Below are 15,863 nucleotides of genomic sequence, written 5' to 3'. Positions count from 1 at the left end.
TTGTCCGCGCGCCGCCGCCCGGCCCGGGACTCTGCCCCGAGGAGGCAGCCGCGCCGAGTCCCCGCCTCCGCCTCTGCCCCCGGGCGGGCCGGGCCGGCCGCGGTGGGGGGAGCCAGGCTGAGGGTGGGGGTGGGTGGCGGGCGGGCGGGCGGAGGGCGGGGAGGGGGGGCGGAGGAGGAGGAGGAGGAGGAGGAGGAGGAGGAGGAGGAGGAGGAGGAGGAGAGACGAGGGCAGCGGAGGAGGCGAGGAGCGCCGGGTACCGGGCCGGGGGAGCCGCGGGCTCTCGGGGAAGAGACGGATGATGAACAAGCTTTACATCGGGAACCTGAGCCCCGCCGTCACCGCCGACGACCTCCGGCAGCTCTTCGGGGACAGGAAGCTGCCCCTGGCGGGACAGGTCCTGCTCAAGTCCGGCTACGCCTTCGTGGACTACCCCGACCAGAACTGGGCCATCCGCGCCATCGAGACCCTCTCGGGTGAGCAGTCGCCGCCGCCCCCTCCCCCCGCCTCGCCCAGCTCGGGCCGGGACGGCGCCCGGAGGGAGGCCGAGCCTGCGGGCGGCGCCCGGCGGGGGCTCCCGCGCCCGCACGCTCACTTCCCCGCACCAGACCCTCAACTCTCGGCGCCGGCCCGCTCCCCTCCCCCCGCCGCGCCGGACCCCCCCCGCCCCGCGCGCTCCCGGCCGCAGCCCCGGGGCGACCCCCGTGCCGCTGCGAGGGTGCCCGGGGCTCGCCCGCGCTCTGGGGGCGCCCCCCTCCCGCAGGCTGCCCGCGCCGCTCTCCGGAGTTTCCCCACCCCCATCCCCGGAGAGCCCCCCGTGCCCGCTGTCCCCTGACCTTGCCGCCCCCCCTTTGTCAGGGACCCCCCCCGCCCCGCACAGCCCGCGTGCCCGGACCTCTCGCCCCCCGCGCCCCCGGAGCCGCGCGCCCCTCGCTGGCCCCCTCCCCACCGCGCCCCGCGGCCCCCCACTTTCGGAGCCCCCTCGGCGCCGCCCTGACGGTCCCCTCCGGGGTCTCGGTGCCCCCCCCGCCCCCCAGCCCCGGCCCCTGCACGACGGCGCCCGCTCTCGGTCCCTCTCCCGAGCCGCCGTCCCCTCTCGCTCGTCTCTCAAGCGCTCCTATTTTTCTCTGAATTTTTTGTCCGATTTTATTGAGAAGAACTCGGGGCTGGGGGCTTTCCGCCGCCGGCCCCCCCGCCTCCCGCTCGGCCAGAAGCACCTTTCTACGAGGTGCCCTGTCTCAACTCGGTGGGGGCCCCGGGCTGAGAACCGGGAAAGAGGCGACCGGGGGGCCCGCGAGAGCGCCGGAGCCCAGACGGGAGACGGAGAGCGACACACACACACTGGCGCGCGCGCGCACTCCCCAACTCGCCCTCTCGCACACGCACCGCTCGGAGCCGCGCTCGCCGCCCGCCCGCCGGAGCCCGCGCCCCCCGAGCCCCCCGCGCCCCGGCCGGCCCGAGCCCCCGGCCCACCGGCGCGCGGGGGGGGGGCGGGGCGGCCGCCAGGCCAAGGTGACACCCCGGAGCCGGCCGGGACCGGGCGCCCGCGGCGGCGGCCCCCGGGGGGGAGGCGGGGTGGGGGCGGGGCGGGGGGGCTCCGGTGCGCCTCGTCGGGGCCGCGGGGTGGGGAGGGCGGGGAGGGGGGCGCAGCGGAGCCTCCGGGGCCCGGGTCAGCGGCTTGGAGAGGTGGGGGCCGGGCGAGCAGCGGGGCCGCGCCAGCCCTGCAGCTTGAGTTTCAAATGAGCTCATCCTTTCAAATTGGCGCCGCTCTTTATTAAATTTGTTTTTCCGGTAATGCCACCCACAGCTATACCTGGGGTCGGATCCGGGCTCGCGCCCTTCCCACCTCGTCCAAAGAGTCGGGGCGCCCACCTTGCTTCCCACCGGGAGCCAAGTTTGCCCAGCTCGAGGCGGGGAGGAGACCCCTGGAGGGCGCCCGAAGGCGGAGCCCGAGCGTGCAGTTCTGTGCGTGCCCCTCCTAGACCCCCGCCGCTTTGATCTAAGGAAGGTTCTGAGTGCTTTAATTTCTGTTTTAAAGGTAAAGTGGAATTGCATGGGAAAATCATGGAAGTTGATTACTCAGTCTCTAAAAAGCTCAGGTAAATATATTTTGCTTAGTTATTTCGTGATAGGGCTTACGTGTAAATACAGAAATACGCTCCGTTTTTTTTTTTTTTTAATGTGCTTTTGTGGTTTTAAAAAGGGAGGCTTTTGTTTGTTTTGTTAGTGGAGATAACATAGTCTAGAAAGTTACATTTTTTTTTTTTACTTTCATTATATAAGGTGTTTACTGTACTTTGGAAAATATCTGGTGCCTTATTGGGGGTGAGGGGTGGCGAACCCTAGCTGTGTGAAATTCGCTGGGACCGTTAAACTTGTTTATCAAAACTTGCCTCCCACCCCCCACCCCCCCACTCCCAGCCCTACCCCCCCCAGCACAGTGGCAACAAATGCTTGTCAAGACTTCCTGTGAGATGTTAAGAGTAAATATTTACTTTGTCAACTAAATTGCTTAACTAAACTTCGCGATTAATTAGTTTTCTTTTTCAGATAGCTTAGCGTTGAATAATAAAATAATTCAGTAAGGGGTCAGTATTTTGCATAGCACTCTAAAGAAGTAGGTTGTTTGCATTGGGTGGTAGTTAAAAAGCCAGACTTTTTGAGTCACTGAGACTACTGACTGTTGCTTCTGAGCGTTTTGTTGTTGTTGCTTTTAAGATATGTCTGAGGCTAACCAAGTATCTTTGTGAAATCTATAGTTATATTTAAGTGCACTGTTGTTAATGAAGGCGTAAAGAGTTTGGTGGAAGTTGGATTTCTCCACAGTGATTTGCCTACATGAGAAATATCTCTCTATGAGGAGAGAATGAGGGAGAACATCTTTGTTTAAAGTGTATTGTGGACTTTAAATTGGGGCCCTTTATTACTCATTCTAGGTTTTTTTTTTTTTTTCCTCTCTTGTGTCGTAACTTAGTTTATATCCCATTCACATACATTTCTTCACCATTAGTCATTAAGTAGCTGGATTGAAAACTAAGTGAAGTCTTTGATTTACCACCTTTACAATTTATGATACTCAGGAGTGTGACCACTTACTTGATTTGTGCCAGGATTGAATAGATTTTAAAACAAACTGTACTAATTTTGTAAATACTTATTTTATTAAAGAGATTTTTGAAAATTGTGGGCACGTTTTCAGATACTTTTATTTTAACTAAGCAACAGGATATCTTTTGTTTGCAAATGATTCTGTGGCATATCACAAAGGGAACGCCTTTTAAAAAAAGGCAAAAGTTATGATTTGCAGTTTCATGTGTAATAATAGTAAGCTAGTTCTTCTCTCTAGGAACAGATATAGTGTGTAACTGGTTTTCCAGTTAAGTATTTTAATTTGTGTGCTTTTCTATAATTTTTTTTTTTTTGCCTGAGAAATCCAAGTTGAAGCTTTCTGATATATTAGGTACTTAGTGTAAGTTTAAATTGCTCTTCATGCAACACTTGGAAGTTTGATGAATATATTGAACAAGGTTTGAAAGAACCGCCTAAAACATTTGATGGGCTGTTATCGTATAAGTGCCTAGTTCTGTTGGCTGCATAGCTGTTTTGAGTCCTTTTTTGGGTTATAATTAATAAAGATCACCCGAGTTTTAACTTTAATGTGTCATTTCATGTTGCAAAGTACAGTATTTCATGTTGCAATGTAAGGGAAATACTGTTTTCTCTAAAGTTATTAACATCTCCTAAGACTTCTCACAAATAAACTTCTAAATATTTTTCTTTCAAAATGAAGAGGTATTTGCTGTTAGCCAGAGTGTTATTTAAATAATTTTGTTGTGTTTATTTTAGAGTTCAGAATTAAAAGCATGCCCCAAATTTTTAATATCAATTAAATAAAGAGCAAACTAGGACCTCTACAGCCCTATTAGTACATAATTTCTTTGAACATGTGGGCGATATGAAATACCTAGGAGGTAGATTAAAATGCGCTGTGTGTGATTCACTACCCTGAAGACGTCTGACATACCAAATGTATGCATAAGCTGCTGCTGTAGAGGGTTGCATCATTTCTGATTGGATGGTTTTACTCTTTTTTTTCCCCTTTCCTTTATTGGTTGAAAATGCAGGAATTAGTTACTTGTACTGCAGGCTAAGGGAGAGATGGCTAATGCCTGGCGATGTGTACTGAGCTCAGACCCCTGGGATGAAGCAGCTGGATGTTCTCATGTACAGGGCACTACCACGGTGCTGGCTTTCAAAAGCAGGGTACTGTGACATTTGAAACCAAAGCTTTTATGTTATATGGTGACTATTTTGGTGTTCCTTTGTTGCATTTCCATGAAATTTAACAAGTTAGAAGTAAATTTGTCAGCGTTAAGTCAGTTCTATATGTGGTTTTTGTGTTAGTTGAAGTGAAAATGTGAAGAAAACAATTCATCCTCATTGCTTGCTTGCTTAAAGATCATTCAGCAATTGAGTACTCATTTTCTTTATATTGTTCTGATTTCTTTCTGTTTTCAAGAATGAGTTTTTAGTATCTGCATTCCAAATAGATTTTTTTTTAAGCTAATGATACTTTGGGAGGAGATGTTTTTATCTTAAGTCATGAAATTATTGGCATGCCATTTGCTTACCAATGGATCTTTTGTTAAATACAATTCTAGCATCATTTTTATATGTGCTATTATAGTAGACAGACTAGGTAACCATTATTTTCTCAGGGTCATCAGTAGAAAACTCTTTTTTCCTTTTTGCCACATGTGTTTCATTCTTATTAGATGCAAATTACTGTAATGCAAACCATAGACAAACCATCTATTTTTTTTAATTTTAATTTTTTTTCTCTCTCTTTTCTTTTCTTTTTCTTTTTTTTTTTTTTACTTTCTAAGTTGGTTTCAGGCTCTGTTGAATAAAAACCTTTGGATCTTTTTTTCTCTATTCATATTTCTTGGTAGTATATATAAATCAAAGATTGCTTCAAGAGGAAGAAAACTGTAGTGACTTTAAAATTCTGTTAAAAGTTGTAGAAACTTCCTTGACAGAAATTTCATTTTTGATGTTGAAGAGAGTTTGGTTTCAATACATATACATATATCTGCATATGTATCTATACACACATGCATGCACGCATACACATCACATAAATTGTTTTGAGCCAAGACATACGCTAACCTGAATGTGCTTTGTAACTAAAGTTGAATGATTCTGTGAGAAACAAAACTTTGAAAAATGCAATTTCTGCCCACTGCTAGGAAGTAACCAAGTGGTGCTAGACGTGCTTTCACTGAGATGGTGTGAATACTATGAGGTAGTGTAGGAAAAAGCTATGAATTTGTCTTTCATGAGTTAAAAATCAGTAATTGTGTTCTCTCCAATGCAAATGAATTCAGTCTCCTATAGGAATGTTAAAGAAAACAGTATCTCAATTGTATTTTGCTTGTATGTACTACATTGTGTATAGTTGAATTAAATACCAAAAAGAAAAAAAAAATCACCCAACCTCAAGCTCTCCCCCCAACAAAGGCTTTTGCTGCATCAATTTTTAATTTTGAAGCAACAGAGAAGACTTTTTTAGGTTAAAATCATATGGTAGCCTTCTAATTAAAGAATTTGTTGAATTAAAAATTAATGCTTGAATTTAATTATATAGAGTCCATGTGTGGCTGGCTATAACATATATTAATGTAAAATACATGTCAAACTGAGGTAGTTTATGATTTGGCTTTGGGTTGGACGTTTAGTTTCCCATTTTTAAAAAAGCTAGTAATTTTTTCATATGGTTTTAGGCAATATCATAAAGAATTACACATTTTCATGACCTTTAAGAGATAAGTATTAGAATTGAAATAGAAGCAGTAAAGAAAAGAATTAATTGATAATTCAAGTGATAATGTAGATTTAAAGTTGTAGCCTACAAATATTAAATGACTGCTCATTTGATGTTGATTTTGTGTTATTTAGCTAAATATTAAAAACCATTGAAAACTACAAATCAAAATACTTTTTATGTAGTACTTGATTTTCCAGTTTGTCAAATTCATCTCAGTTTTATATTCGTATTATAGCAATTTATAAAAGTATTAAATGGCTACATCTAAACATTAATTCTAAAAGGAGATTTGGTGATGTTTGATACATTTGTCAAATGCTGTTTTTTAAAATAGTGTTTCCTTGTAATTATGGCCAGTAAGAGATGGTCTCAGAGTTTTGTTTTTTATTATTTTAACCTGAGATTGCATAAAGATGAGAGATTAGTATTTGTACAATACCTTTTTATACATGGTGGTATAATGTATTTTCTTTAGAAAGAATTTTTTTTTAAAGGACATTAGCTGATTTAGAACTAATTGCATATCAAAATTAACATCCTAACTATTTTGAGTAAATGTTTTTGTTTTATGGAGGTTGCTCCAGTTTTTCAGCTGGGGGAATGTAAATAATGTTGAAATGTGCATTAAAGCATAGTAACTTGGGCACATTTATTAAAAGTCAAAACTATGAAAATCAGATTTCTACAGAAACTTTTTACACATATTTGATACTTCTCAACTCTCTAAATATTTGTTGTCTATTGCTGAATCACTCATTCAAGTCTTCTAATGAAATTCTCGAAAGTAGATGAGCAATTGGTTAGAGTTGTGAGAGAATATTATTTGAGCTAAGTGTGTCATCTCTGTGATTCAGTGGGGTGTGTGCACATGGGTGTCTGTGTGCATGTGTGCTTTGTGGGGGGACAGTAGTTTCAGACAGATGGTATCAAGAGGGAAGAGGAGGAAATCTTTAATTGAGCAACATTTGCTCTGGATTTAGGCAAGGCAAATGAAAATTGCTGGGTGTTTGAACCTTGTAACAAAGGGAATTGGTATTTGTTTTGAGTGATGCATAATTCTTGTAGGTGGTTAACCTTATGGAAGCCAGGGCTTGGGCACCTGTAGTGACTTCTGCAGTGAGGGAGCTGCTGCTGTAAGGGCTATCCAATGCACAGTCTACCCTTCTTTTTGTTAAGATATCCCCTCTCACTAATAGAGTTAGCTCAGTGATTCTGTGAAGGCTCTGATGATTCATAAGCCATTTTTATAAATGTTAGAAAATTCAAGATTTGAATATACATTTTCATTTATAAATTCTGTACTGTGAAAGACAGTATATTATTTTGTACAGCAGAAGTATTCTGACAATTTCATTAGAAGCATAAATATTGAACTGGTTTCTTTGGAGACTTAAAAAAGTTGAACCATAAGTTTCAAAATATATTTCTAAAAATTTCACCTACACGCCACCAGAGTGTCTTCACTGTTCTTTCTGGTGTTGAAGAAGAGAGTGATGTGGCTTGGCTAAGTCAGTTTTTAAAAACCAGTTTTCTGAAACTTTTAGTCAAAAGTGTAATCTCTCAGAAGTTATGATTAACTTAATTTGAAGGATGGGATAATTCTGTTTAACAAAACATGCCCAAATAATTTATTAGTCAAAGTTTATCCTTTTTACAGAGAAATTCAAGTCCAATCAGTTTGGGTAGTCATTCAGAACACTTATCATTGAAGAAAACATAGTAGCAAATAAACAACAAACACCTACAAGTAAAGATTAACCGTCTGTCCTCCCATTTATCATCATTAAAATATCTTAAAAAATCTTTTACTTTATAATTTGACTTCTTGCTTACAAACTTGTAATTTTCATTTGGTGGCATGGACTGTATGCGTTCTATTTTGGGTAGCAAAATTGCAGAGTGCTCAGAGCATTATTTTTAAGGTTTTTCTTTTTCCTGTTTTGATCATGTACTTTGGTCTTTCCATAAAATAGTGAAGAAGAATTATTTTCCTTTATAGAAAAATTCAGATTCTGTTGCTTTGGTTTCCAGAGGCAAAGGAGGATATAATAATTGTTTCTATAACTTGGTTTAGAGTTTGACGGCATATTGAGGTAAAGATTAAGTAGACCAGAGAAAATGGATGCTTTTACACTAATAGCAGGCCATCAAATCTAAGAGCTAACCCAGTGTCCATCATTGAATAGATATATGTCTCCTTCCCAAGCCTCTGTTTCTCACTATGTAATAGGCTTACATTTTTGAGATACATTTTGTTTATTTCTTCCCTGATTTCCTTGTTATTTATCTATTCTGTACTTTATTCTTAAAATGTGAACATTACTAAGAATTTCCTCATTCTTTTTACTGTCAAGAACGTTTCATAAAATAGGTGTTTTAATAAGTCCAGTAAATGAAAATGAAGAGTTCTGATGCATATTTTAGACTTTCTGATATTTACCTGTATCATAAGAAATGTTGTACCTAATGACCAGGAAAGTATGTATGGGACCAATTGCAATGAGAATGTTTTCAGTTTTTCTCATTATCATATAATTAATATGTGCCAGTGCATGAGAATTTGCCTTAGGGGAAAGCTTGGATTTTTTAATTTTTGTTTTAAATGTGAACAGAAAGATTGTTTCATGATTCCATGTGCTGGTGTGTAAATAATGCTAGTAGCATTCTCTCAGGGAGATACATATATTTTTATGTGCCTGCATCTTACACTCATATAGTGCTCATGATGTCCCAGCCTCTTCAACACATTATTTCATTTATTCCAAATAATAATTATGTGAAGCAGTTAGGACAAGTAATATTCTCCCCTTTTTTCTGATGAGGAAACTTAGTTTCAGAGAGATTTAATAATTTGCCTAAGTCCACGTGGCTTTTGAATAGTAATGCTGGGGGCTGGGGCTCATTAGAGCCCGGGTCTTCTGATCCTCCAGTCCGGTGTGCTGAGAACTTTTTTCCCCACACTTTTTTAAATTAAAGAATTCAGTCAAGAGTGTTGTAAGGCTTAAAGGGTGCCATTCAAGAGTGATGGAAATACATGAAAATAGTTTTGTTCGTGAATGACCCTTTTGCAGTCTTATTCTTACATCAATCTGAGTGATCTGTACTTTGTTATAGTTTTTTAGAAACAAAAATAATTAGAAACAAACAGAGGCAATTTAAACATTACCAGCAGCATTCCCTCCTCCTATCACCATGCTTGCCCATAGACAGAAGTGGGGTTGGAGTTTGTTGCTTTTTTCAGTGGTTGCATTCCTTGTGCTATGAAATAGAACACTGCCAGGAAAGACGTATCTCCGGACATCTTGCTCCACACACATTAGGCAGTGAGCTGTACCCCTGGTCAAGACTATAAGCCTTGTGGTAAAGGAAAATCTAGCTCAAGGAATCACTTGGGTGGGTTCTTCATGGGTTTTAACCAACCCACTGCTGGAGGTCAGGACTGTGTTTTGGTTTTTTTCCTGGAGACTGCCAGGTCTTTCCCTAGATTTGGTGTCTCTCTGCTTCACTTTCTGTACAGAACATGGCATTTGGCCTCTTCTGTGGGGATGGAATGAGTATCAGTAGGGATAGCATCCATGAAGTTTTCAGAGGTCTTCATTAATGATATAATCACTCAAAAACATACACTAAATAACTAATCATGTGAAGTATAGTTTCATTTCCCCTTAATTATAAACTTTTCCTACGTTTATCCTCTTGTTACCTTTAACTTTTGTGTACAATTGGGACGCCTGGATGGCTCAGTGGTTGAGCCTCTGCCTTCGGCTCAGGGCGTGATCCTGATGAGTCCCGCATGGGGCTGCCGGTAGGGAGCCTGCTTCTCCCTTTGCCTGTGTCTCTGCCTCTCTCTTTCTGTGTCTCTCGTGAATAAATAAAGCTTAAAAAAAAAAAAAAAAACCTTTTGTGTACTATCATGTATATGGTGGTAGTGGGAGGAAAGAAGGCATTATCAAGAAAATAATAAAAATAAAATAAAATAAATAAAATAAATAATAGGTAAGAAGATTATTTCCAACTCCCCACACATTTCATTTCTTTAAGTTAGTACAGTCTGGAGTAAGGGTTCTGTTCCACGTTCTGTGGAATTCTGATTCTGAAGATGGAGAAGGAAGGTAACTAATATTTACGAGGTAGATCCTGTGCTAGGCCCTGTACTGGGCCTTCTGGGTATCTTATTGTATCCTTACAACAGCCGGGAGACAGCTGTACATCATCCCTTTTATAGATAGGGCTTTAAGGTTTCGGACTCAGAAGCAACAACTCCTTCCACCTGCCCAAACCTGCTTCAAAGAGACAGTGGTCCTATCACCTTTGCTGTCCTGCTCTCCTCCTTATCTGAATATAGCAACAGCAGCCTACCAGTAAAGCAGGAGTTGTGATAATGTTTACATAGGTTATAGAGTACCTTTATTTTTCCCAACTCAGAATAAGAAATAAAATTTACATGTAGAGGATGGGTATGCTGAGGAAGATACGGGGCTGAAGTTTAGTTATTTCTAATTTAGTATAATTGAAAAGCAACTAAAAGTGCTAGTCATAATTTGAGGACACTTTCTGAAGCCGTCCTTCCTATTGTAGAGGCATTAGTAATTTAAAAGAGAGATGGTTTTAAGAATTGTTGTGGCCAGAAATGAAGTGTAAAAAATATAATGTATATGCAGCGTGGTGAGAGGGTCTGTATTCATGCTTTTGGGCCAGATACATATATATTTTAAATCCTGTAAAAAGACTCAGGCTTTTTTGTTTAGGACCTAGAATGTTACACAAAGTTTGGCATGCTTTCATTTTCATCTGTGTATAAATGTGTATGGTCTAGAGAAGGAAAATCTGGGATTCTCACAAATCGCTTTCCATAAAATGATTCATCTTACGTCAGAAAATTTTAAACCTTTTTGACACATGAAAATGTCAGTGAAAGTACAGGGAGTAGAAAGATGTATATGTTCTTTTTGATACAACACTTAAACATTATACAGTACATTGGTGACTTTTTTTAAGTAAACAAGATGTAAGATAGAATTATACCATCAATGAAATGAGACAGAAGTTTTGCTTCTAGATATAGACGTTGTGCTTTTTTGATTAAAAAAAATCTTATGAACATTATGATTAAAAAATAATAACTTTTCTCAGTAGCCTCTAATAGAGCTTAAAATGTTATCAGAGAAGACATTTTTGCTATCTTGCTACATCTTCTCTTTACTTTTTCTCTTCAAAAAGCAAAGTAAAAAATTCATAATCAAAAGGTGATTTTGCAGACAGGTTAACCTCAAACCAATTCACAAAATAGAAGATATTTTGAAAAAAACTTATGTGAGGACAGGCTATAACTGTATTTTGTGGAGACCATTTACTTGAGTCTCTTTTGATGTTTGTAATTTCAACAATGCATATTTGGAAAATGAATGTTTTTCTTCATAGTTGTATGGATAAGATTTTGGAGTAAAATATTTGTGCATCTTTGAGAGAATCAGAGATGATTAAATGGTTTAACAGTAAAAAAAAAATACGATTTGGCTTCTTCAATTAGAAGGAAGGAAGAAAGGGAGAGAGAGAAAGATATTTGGAGGGAGAGAAGGAAGGAAGGAGGACAGGAGCTAGGTGGCCATAGGAGCTTGGTGACTGAGTGAACTATGTCATACAGCTCATGCAGTCTCTAATTCCAGAGCACAGGGGAAAGACTGGTACTCCCTGATAGGGTATAGAAAAGAGTAAGGGACTCCAGTGGTGACAGCAGAACTGCGAATCTCACAGAATTTATTCTTTGACATTTAAAAACTCTAGGAGTATGTGGCTGGCCTGCCCCACAAAAGGTTTTACATTTCTTTCTATGAGGCCCTGTACTGGCCACTTCCTTTCTCTCTCCCTCTCTCTCCCTCTTTCTCCCTCTCTCCCTCTCTCCCCTCTTGCCCTTTGCATTTCCCTGGGGATGGCCAGGGCTAGAAGGTGCCTGGTGTGCAGGCCTGCATCCAGTGCAGTGCCCCCTCACTGGCTGAGTTTGGGGAAGCCAGGGAGGAGTGTGTGCGCTTGCTCAATGTGTTGGAATGTATGGTTCTGTGGCATACACTTACTGGGAAAGTGCAGCAGACAGACACACAGACACACATACTCACTCATCAGTGGTTGGTGAGGGAGGTCAAACGTTGCTGGCTTTTGTGAGGAGTTGAAAATTTGGGAAGGAATTTCCCAGTGTTGAAAATTTAGGCTACTTTTCTTCCCCCCTAAAGTGTAATTGTATTTATTCTTTGTAAAGGGAAAACATCTTTTTATTTTCCCCCCAAATGCCATTGAAGGATAGAAAAAAATTTTGTGGATGCATAAATAATCTGGCCTTTCTACTGGATCTTGCTGTACTTTTTCTCCCTTCCTTTTCATACTAATAGTGATATCCTCAAATAATAGACACTAAATTTGTAAAATAAGCTTTTGAAAACTGAGTTTTCTAGGGGTGGTAGAAGGGGAGAAGGGCGGGGGGTGGGAGTGAATGGGTGACGGGCACTGGGGGTTATTCTGTATGTTAGTAAATTGAACACCAATAAAAAATAAATTAAAAAAAAAAAAAGAAAACTGAGTTTTGTCACTACTAAGGATGATCTTTAGAAACAAGGGTCTTTAGAAGCCAAGTTTTAAGCTCAGATATTTTACTTTTTAATTTTTTAAAAAAGATTTTATTTATTTATTCCTGAGAGACACACAAAAGCAGACATAGGCAGAGGAAGAAGCAGGCTCCCTGCCGGGAACCCAATGTGGGACTCCATCCCAGGACCCCGGGATGAGCCAAAGGCAGACGCCAACCACCAACCCACCAGGTACCCCTAAGCTCAGATATTTTAAAATGTTGGATTTAGCCTTCCTTTCAAGGAATAAAGAATAAAATACTAGTCGATGAATACTTTTAATTTTTTTTCCCTTTAATATTTAAAAACAATTTACATTCATTTTTTTTTTAATTTACAAAAGATTTGAGATGAAAAAGGTGCTGGTTATTTAGTTTTAAATAAAGAAGACAGGGATTTAGTTTTATGAAGTAGGCAAGTGAAGCTGACATTTTGTTTTAAGGGTTATAAAAGACTGGGAACAGGTGGTTGGTTCTAATGTAATTTTTTATACATCTTAGGAGATTTGGCAGGGAAGAGTTAGCTCTTTGGTTCATTGATTTATGTATTAATGGTTTGCTGTACATGTCTATTTTAATGATTTCAAAATAATAATTTTTCAGTAATATTGAAAATTTGTGGCTTTAGTTTATGATGATGAGCAAGGTGTTAATACTGGACTTAGAAATTTTCAGGCCTGTGACACCTGGATGGCTCAGTCAATTAAGTTTCCGACTATTGTTTTGGCTTGGGTCATGATCTCAGGGTTGTGAGACAGAGCCCCACATCAGGCTCCACACTCAGTAGGGAGTCAAGCCTGCTTGAGATATTCTCCCTCTCTTTCTGCCTCTCCCCTTGCTCATGTGTGCGTGCGCTCTCTCTCTCTCTCTCTCTCTCTCAAATAAATAAATAAATAAATAAATAAATAAATCTTTAAAAAAAAAATCGCCAAGCCAAAGTCCTCTTTTATTCCCCATGGCAGTACTTTTAATACTATGTTCCACGAAAGCTTAGGATTCTGAGGAGATGCCAGATTTATGGGAAGGAAGAAGTGGATATATGTACATGGGAGATCCTGGCTTCTTAACTACATTTCAATCAGAAAACAGCTGTATTTGCTGCAGTTTTATGTATTGGAGTTCGGTCTAGAATTTGGTTCAGAAAAGGGGTTTGCTGCTTTAGAAAACAGTTTGAAAGTTACCTGACCAATGGTATATAATTCTGGACCTTGAGTCCATTCCTTGTTCAGGCATTCCGGCAGATCCCCAAAGCTCTTTCTCGAGGAAAGTTTGCTACTTCTAAATCCACTTCCTGCAGAATGGCCTGTCACTTTTGCTTTAGTAACAAATGTTTGCTTTGCCATCTGCATGCCAGACTACTAAATCTATGGATTTTTCTATAATCAATAGCACTGAAGGTTTGCCCTTCGGGAACTTTTCTAGGGAGCTCCTTAGCCAATGATTGCACTCCAGTTCTTAGCAGAGCCATTAGAATCAACTAACTTTGAAGAATGATGAGTCTGGTGACAGGGGACCTACTCATTCTTCAACAGTAAGTTTTGCTTCAGGAGGTCCAAGCAGGTTGGACCGCTTGCCCCTTCTTCAAGCAGAGCATCCCTACTTTTTTTTTTTTTTTTTTTTTTTTAAGATTTACTTATTCATTCAGAGAGAGCGAGAGAGAGGCAGAGACACAGGCAGAGAGAGAAGCAGGCTTCATGCAGGAAGCCCAATGTGGGACTCGATCCCGGGTCTCCAGGATCACACCCTGGGCTGCAGGCGGCGCCAAACCGCTGCGCCACCGGGGCTGCTCCTTTTTTTTTTTTTTTTTTTAAGATTTATTATCATCCCTACTTTTATCTGTCACATATGATGGGTTTCCATAAATACAGGGGTGATCTTCAGAATATTTTGAACTGGTTAGTGGATGCCTCACAAGTCAGAAGGGACATAAACCATGATCCTCTAATATACACTTGCACAGTATCAATCCTGCACGCATGAGTCTTCTTCCAAAACAGGATATTATTTCAAATAGTATATGTTATTCTCTCAGTGATTTCTTAACCTGTGGTCAAGGACTCTTGGGGGCCGTACTTAAAGTCCTTGGACTTTGCCTTCTGTGTTATTTAAAGAGCCTCCTGGGTGGTTTTCATTATGAGAGAGAGAGAGAGAGAGAGAGAGAGAGAGAGACACTCTCCTCTGAGCTTCCATTGCTCCAGCTTCCTGAAGACTGGTCTTTGACGATTGCTGATTTCATATCATACATCCAAGTTTTGTAGTGACTGTTACAAGAAACCATCATATATTTACAGGGATCCACACTCAAATACCTGCAGATGATATAAGTGGTAGCAAGGTGTGAGGTTTCTTCTGTGAAGTACAGGAGGGGTAGCTCTTAAGTCAGCTTTAGCCACCTGTTACCATGTGGAAATGTAAGGCCACTATTCTCAAATCTGATTTTTCAAAAGAAGCTGGAAGTCAGAATTCTTATGTTAAATATCAGCAACAATTCAAAAATTCTTGTAGAGACACTGTGAGGGTCAAAGAAGATAGCTTGTAGGTTGAATCTGGCCTGTGGGTTGCTAGTTTGCCATCTCTGCCTCATGAAAATCTGCAGCTTCTATAAAATATTGCTGAAGATTCTCTCCATTATGGTTACCATCTCCTACCTTTAAGGTTGGTCTATGAGTGAGAGGGAAGTCCTTCTCTTTTTTTGTTTTTTTTTTAAAGATTTTATTTATCCGAGGGAGATAGAGAGAGAGAGAGAGGCAGAGACACAGGCAGAGGGAGAAGCAGGCTTCACACAGGGAACCCAAGGTGGGACTTGAGCCCAGGACTCTATGATCACGCCCTGGACCAAAGGCAGGCACCAAACCATTGAGCCACCCAGGGATCCCGCAAACATTTTTTTAAAATGAGAACTTGAGGGATCCCTCGGTAGCGCAGCGGTTTGGCGCCTGCCTTTGGACCAGGGCGCGATCCTGGAGACCCGGGATCGAATCCCACGTCGGGCTCCCGGTGCATGGAGCCTGCTTCTCCCTCTGCCTGTGTCTCTGCCTCTCTCTCTCTCTCTGTGTGACTATCATAAATAAATGAAAAAATTAAAAAAAAAATGAGAACTTGAGTTTTGCCCGTAAATCAACATCCCATAAGGCAGGTAGTTTTAAAAAGTATAGCGTGTACTCAGCAGGAAAAAATCAGTGGTGAAAAGTAGTGCTTTTAAATATTTTGAAAAGTGTTTTGGTTATTGTTGCACTTTCTTGTATTTAAGTTGAGGAAATTGAAAGCCATATGGATTCTGCTCCTGGGCCCCGGGTGCAGTAAATACTCATTAAGGCCAAACTAAATGAAAACTGTCAGTTACCTAAGGGACCTTTACCAAAAAAACCCAAAAAACTGAAAAACAAAGATGCTAGCAGGATGGTTGGATTACATTTGAAA

The 15,863-nt window shown here is 41.5% G+C and overlaps 1 protein-coding gene across 4 annotated transcripts in view; it reads left to right on the top strand.

Moving 5' to 3' along the window:
- The first annotated feature begins 201 nt into the window (after positions 1-201).
- IGF2BP2 (insulin like growth factor 2 mRNA binding protein 2) overlaps positions 202-15,863 on the top strand; it is a 155,352-nt gene continuing 139,690 nt past the window's right edge. For all 4 annotated transcript variants that reach the window (XM_038583625.1, XM_038583623.1, XM_038583626.1 and 1 more), the window contains exons 1-2: positions 202-476; positions 2,039-2,099. In XM_038583625.1, coding sequence (XP_038439553.1) covers positions 299-476; positions 2,039-2,099 — 239 coding nt within the window. In that variant the 5' untranslated portion in view covers positions 202-298. The remainder of the gene's footprint in view (positions 477-2,038; positions 2,100-15,863) is intronic.

This window comes from Canis lupus, chromosome 34 (genome assembly GCF_011100685.1).
Source record: "Canis lupus familiaris isolate Mischka breed German Shepherd chromosome 34, alternate assembly UU_Cfam_GSD_1.0, whole genome shotgun sequence".
NCBI lineage: Eukaryota > Metazoa > Chordata > Mammalia > Carnivora > Canidae > Canis > Canis lupus.
This window is presented reverse-complemented; position numbering and strand designations above follow the sequence as displayed.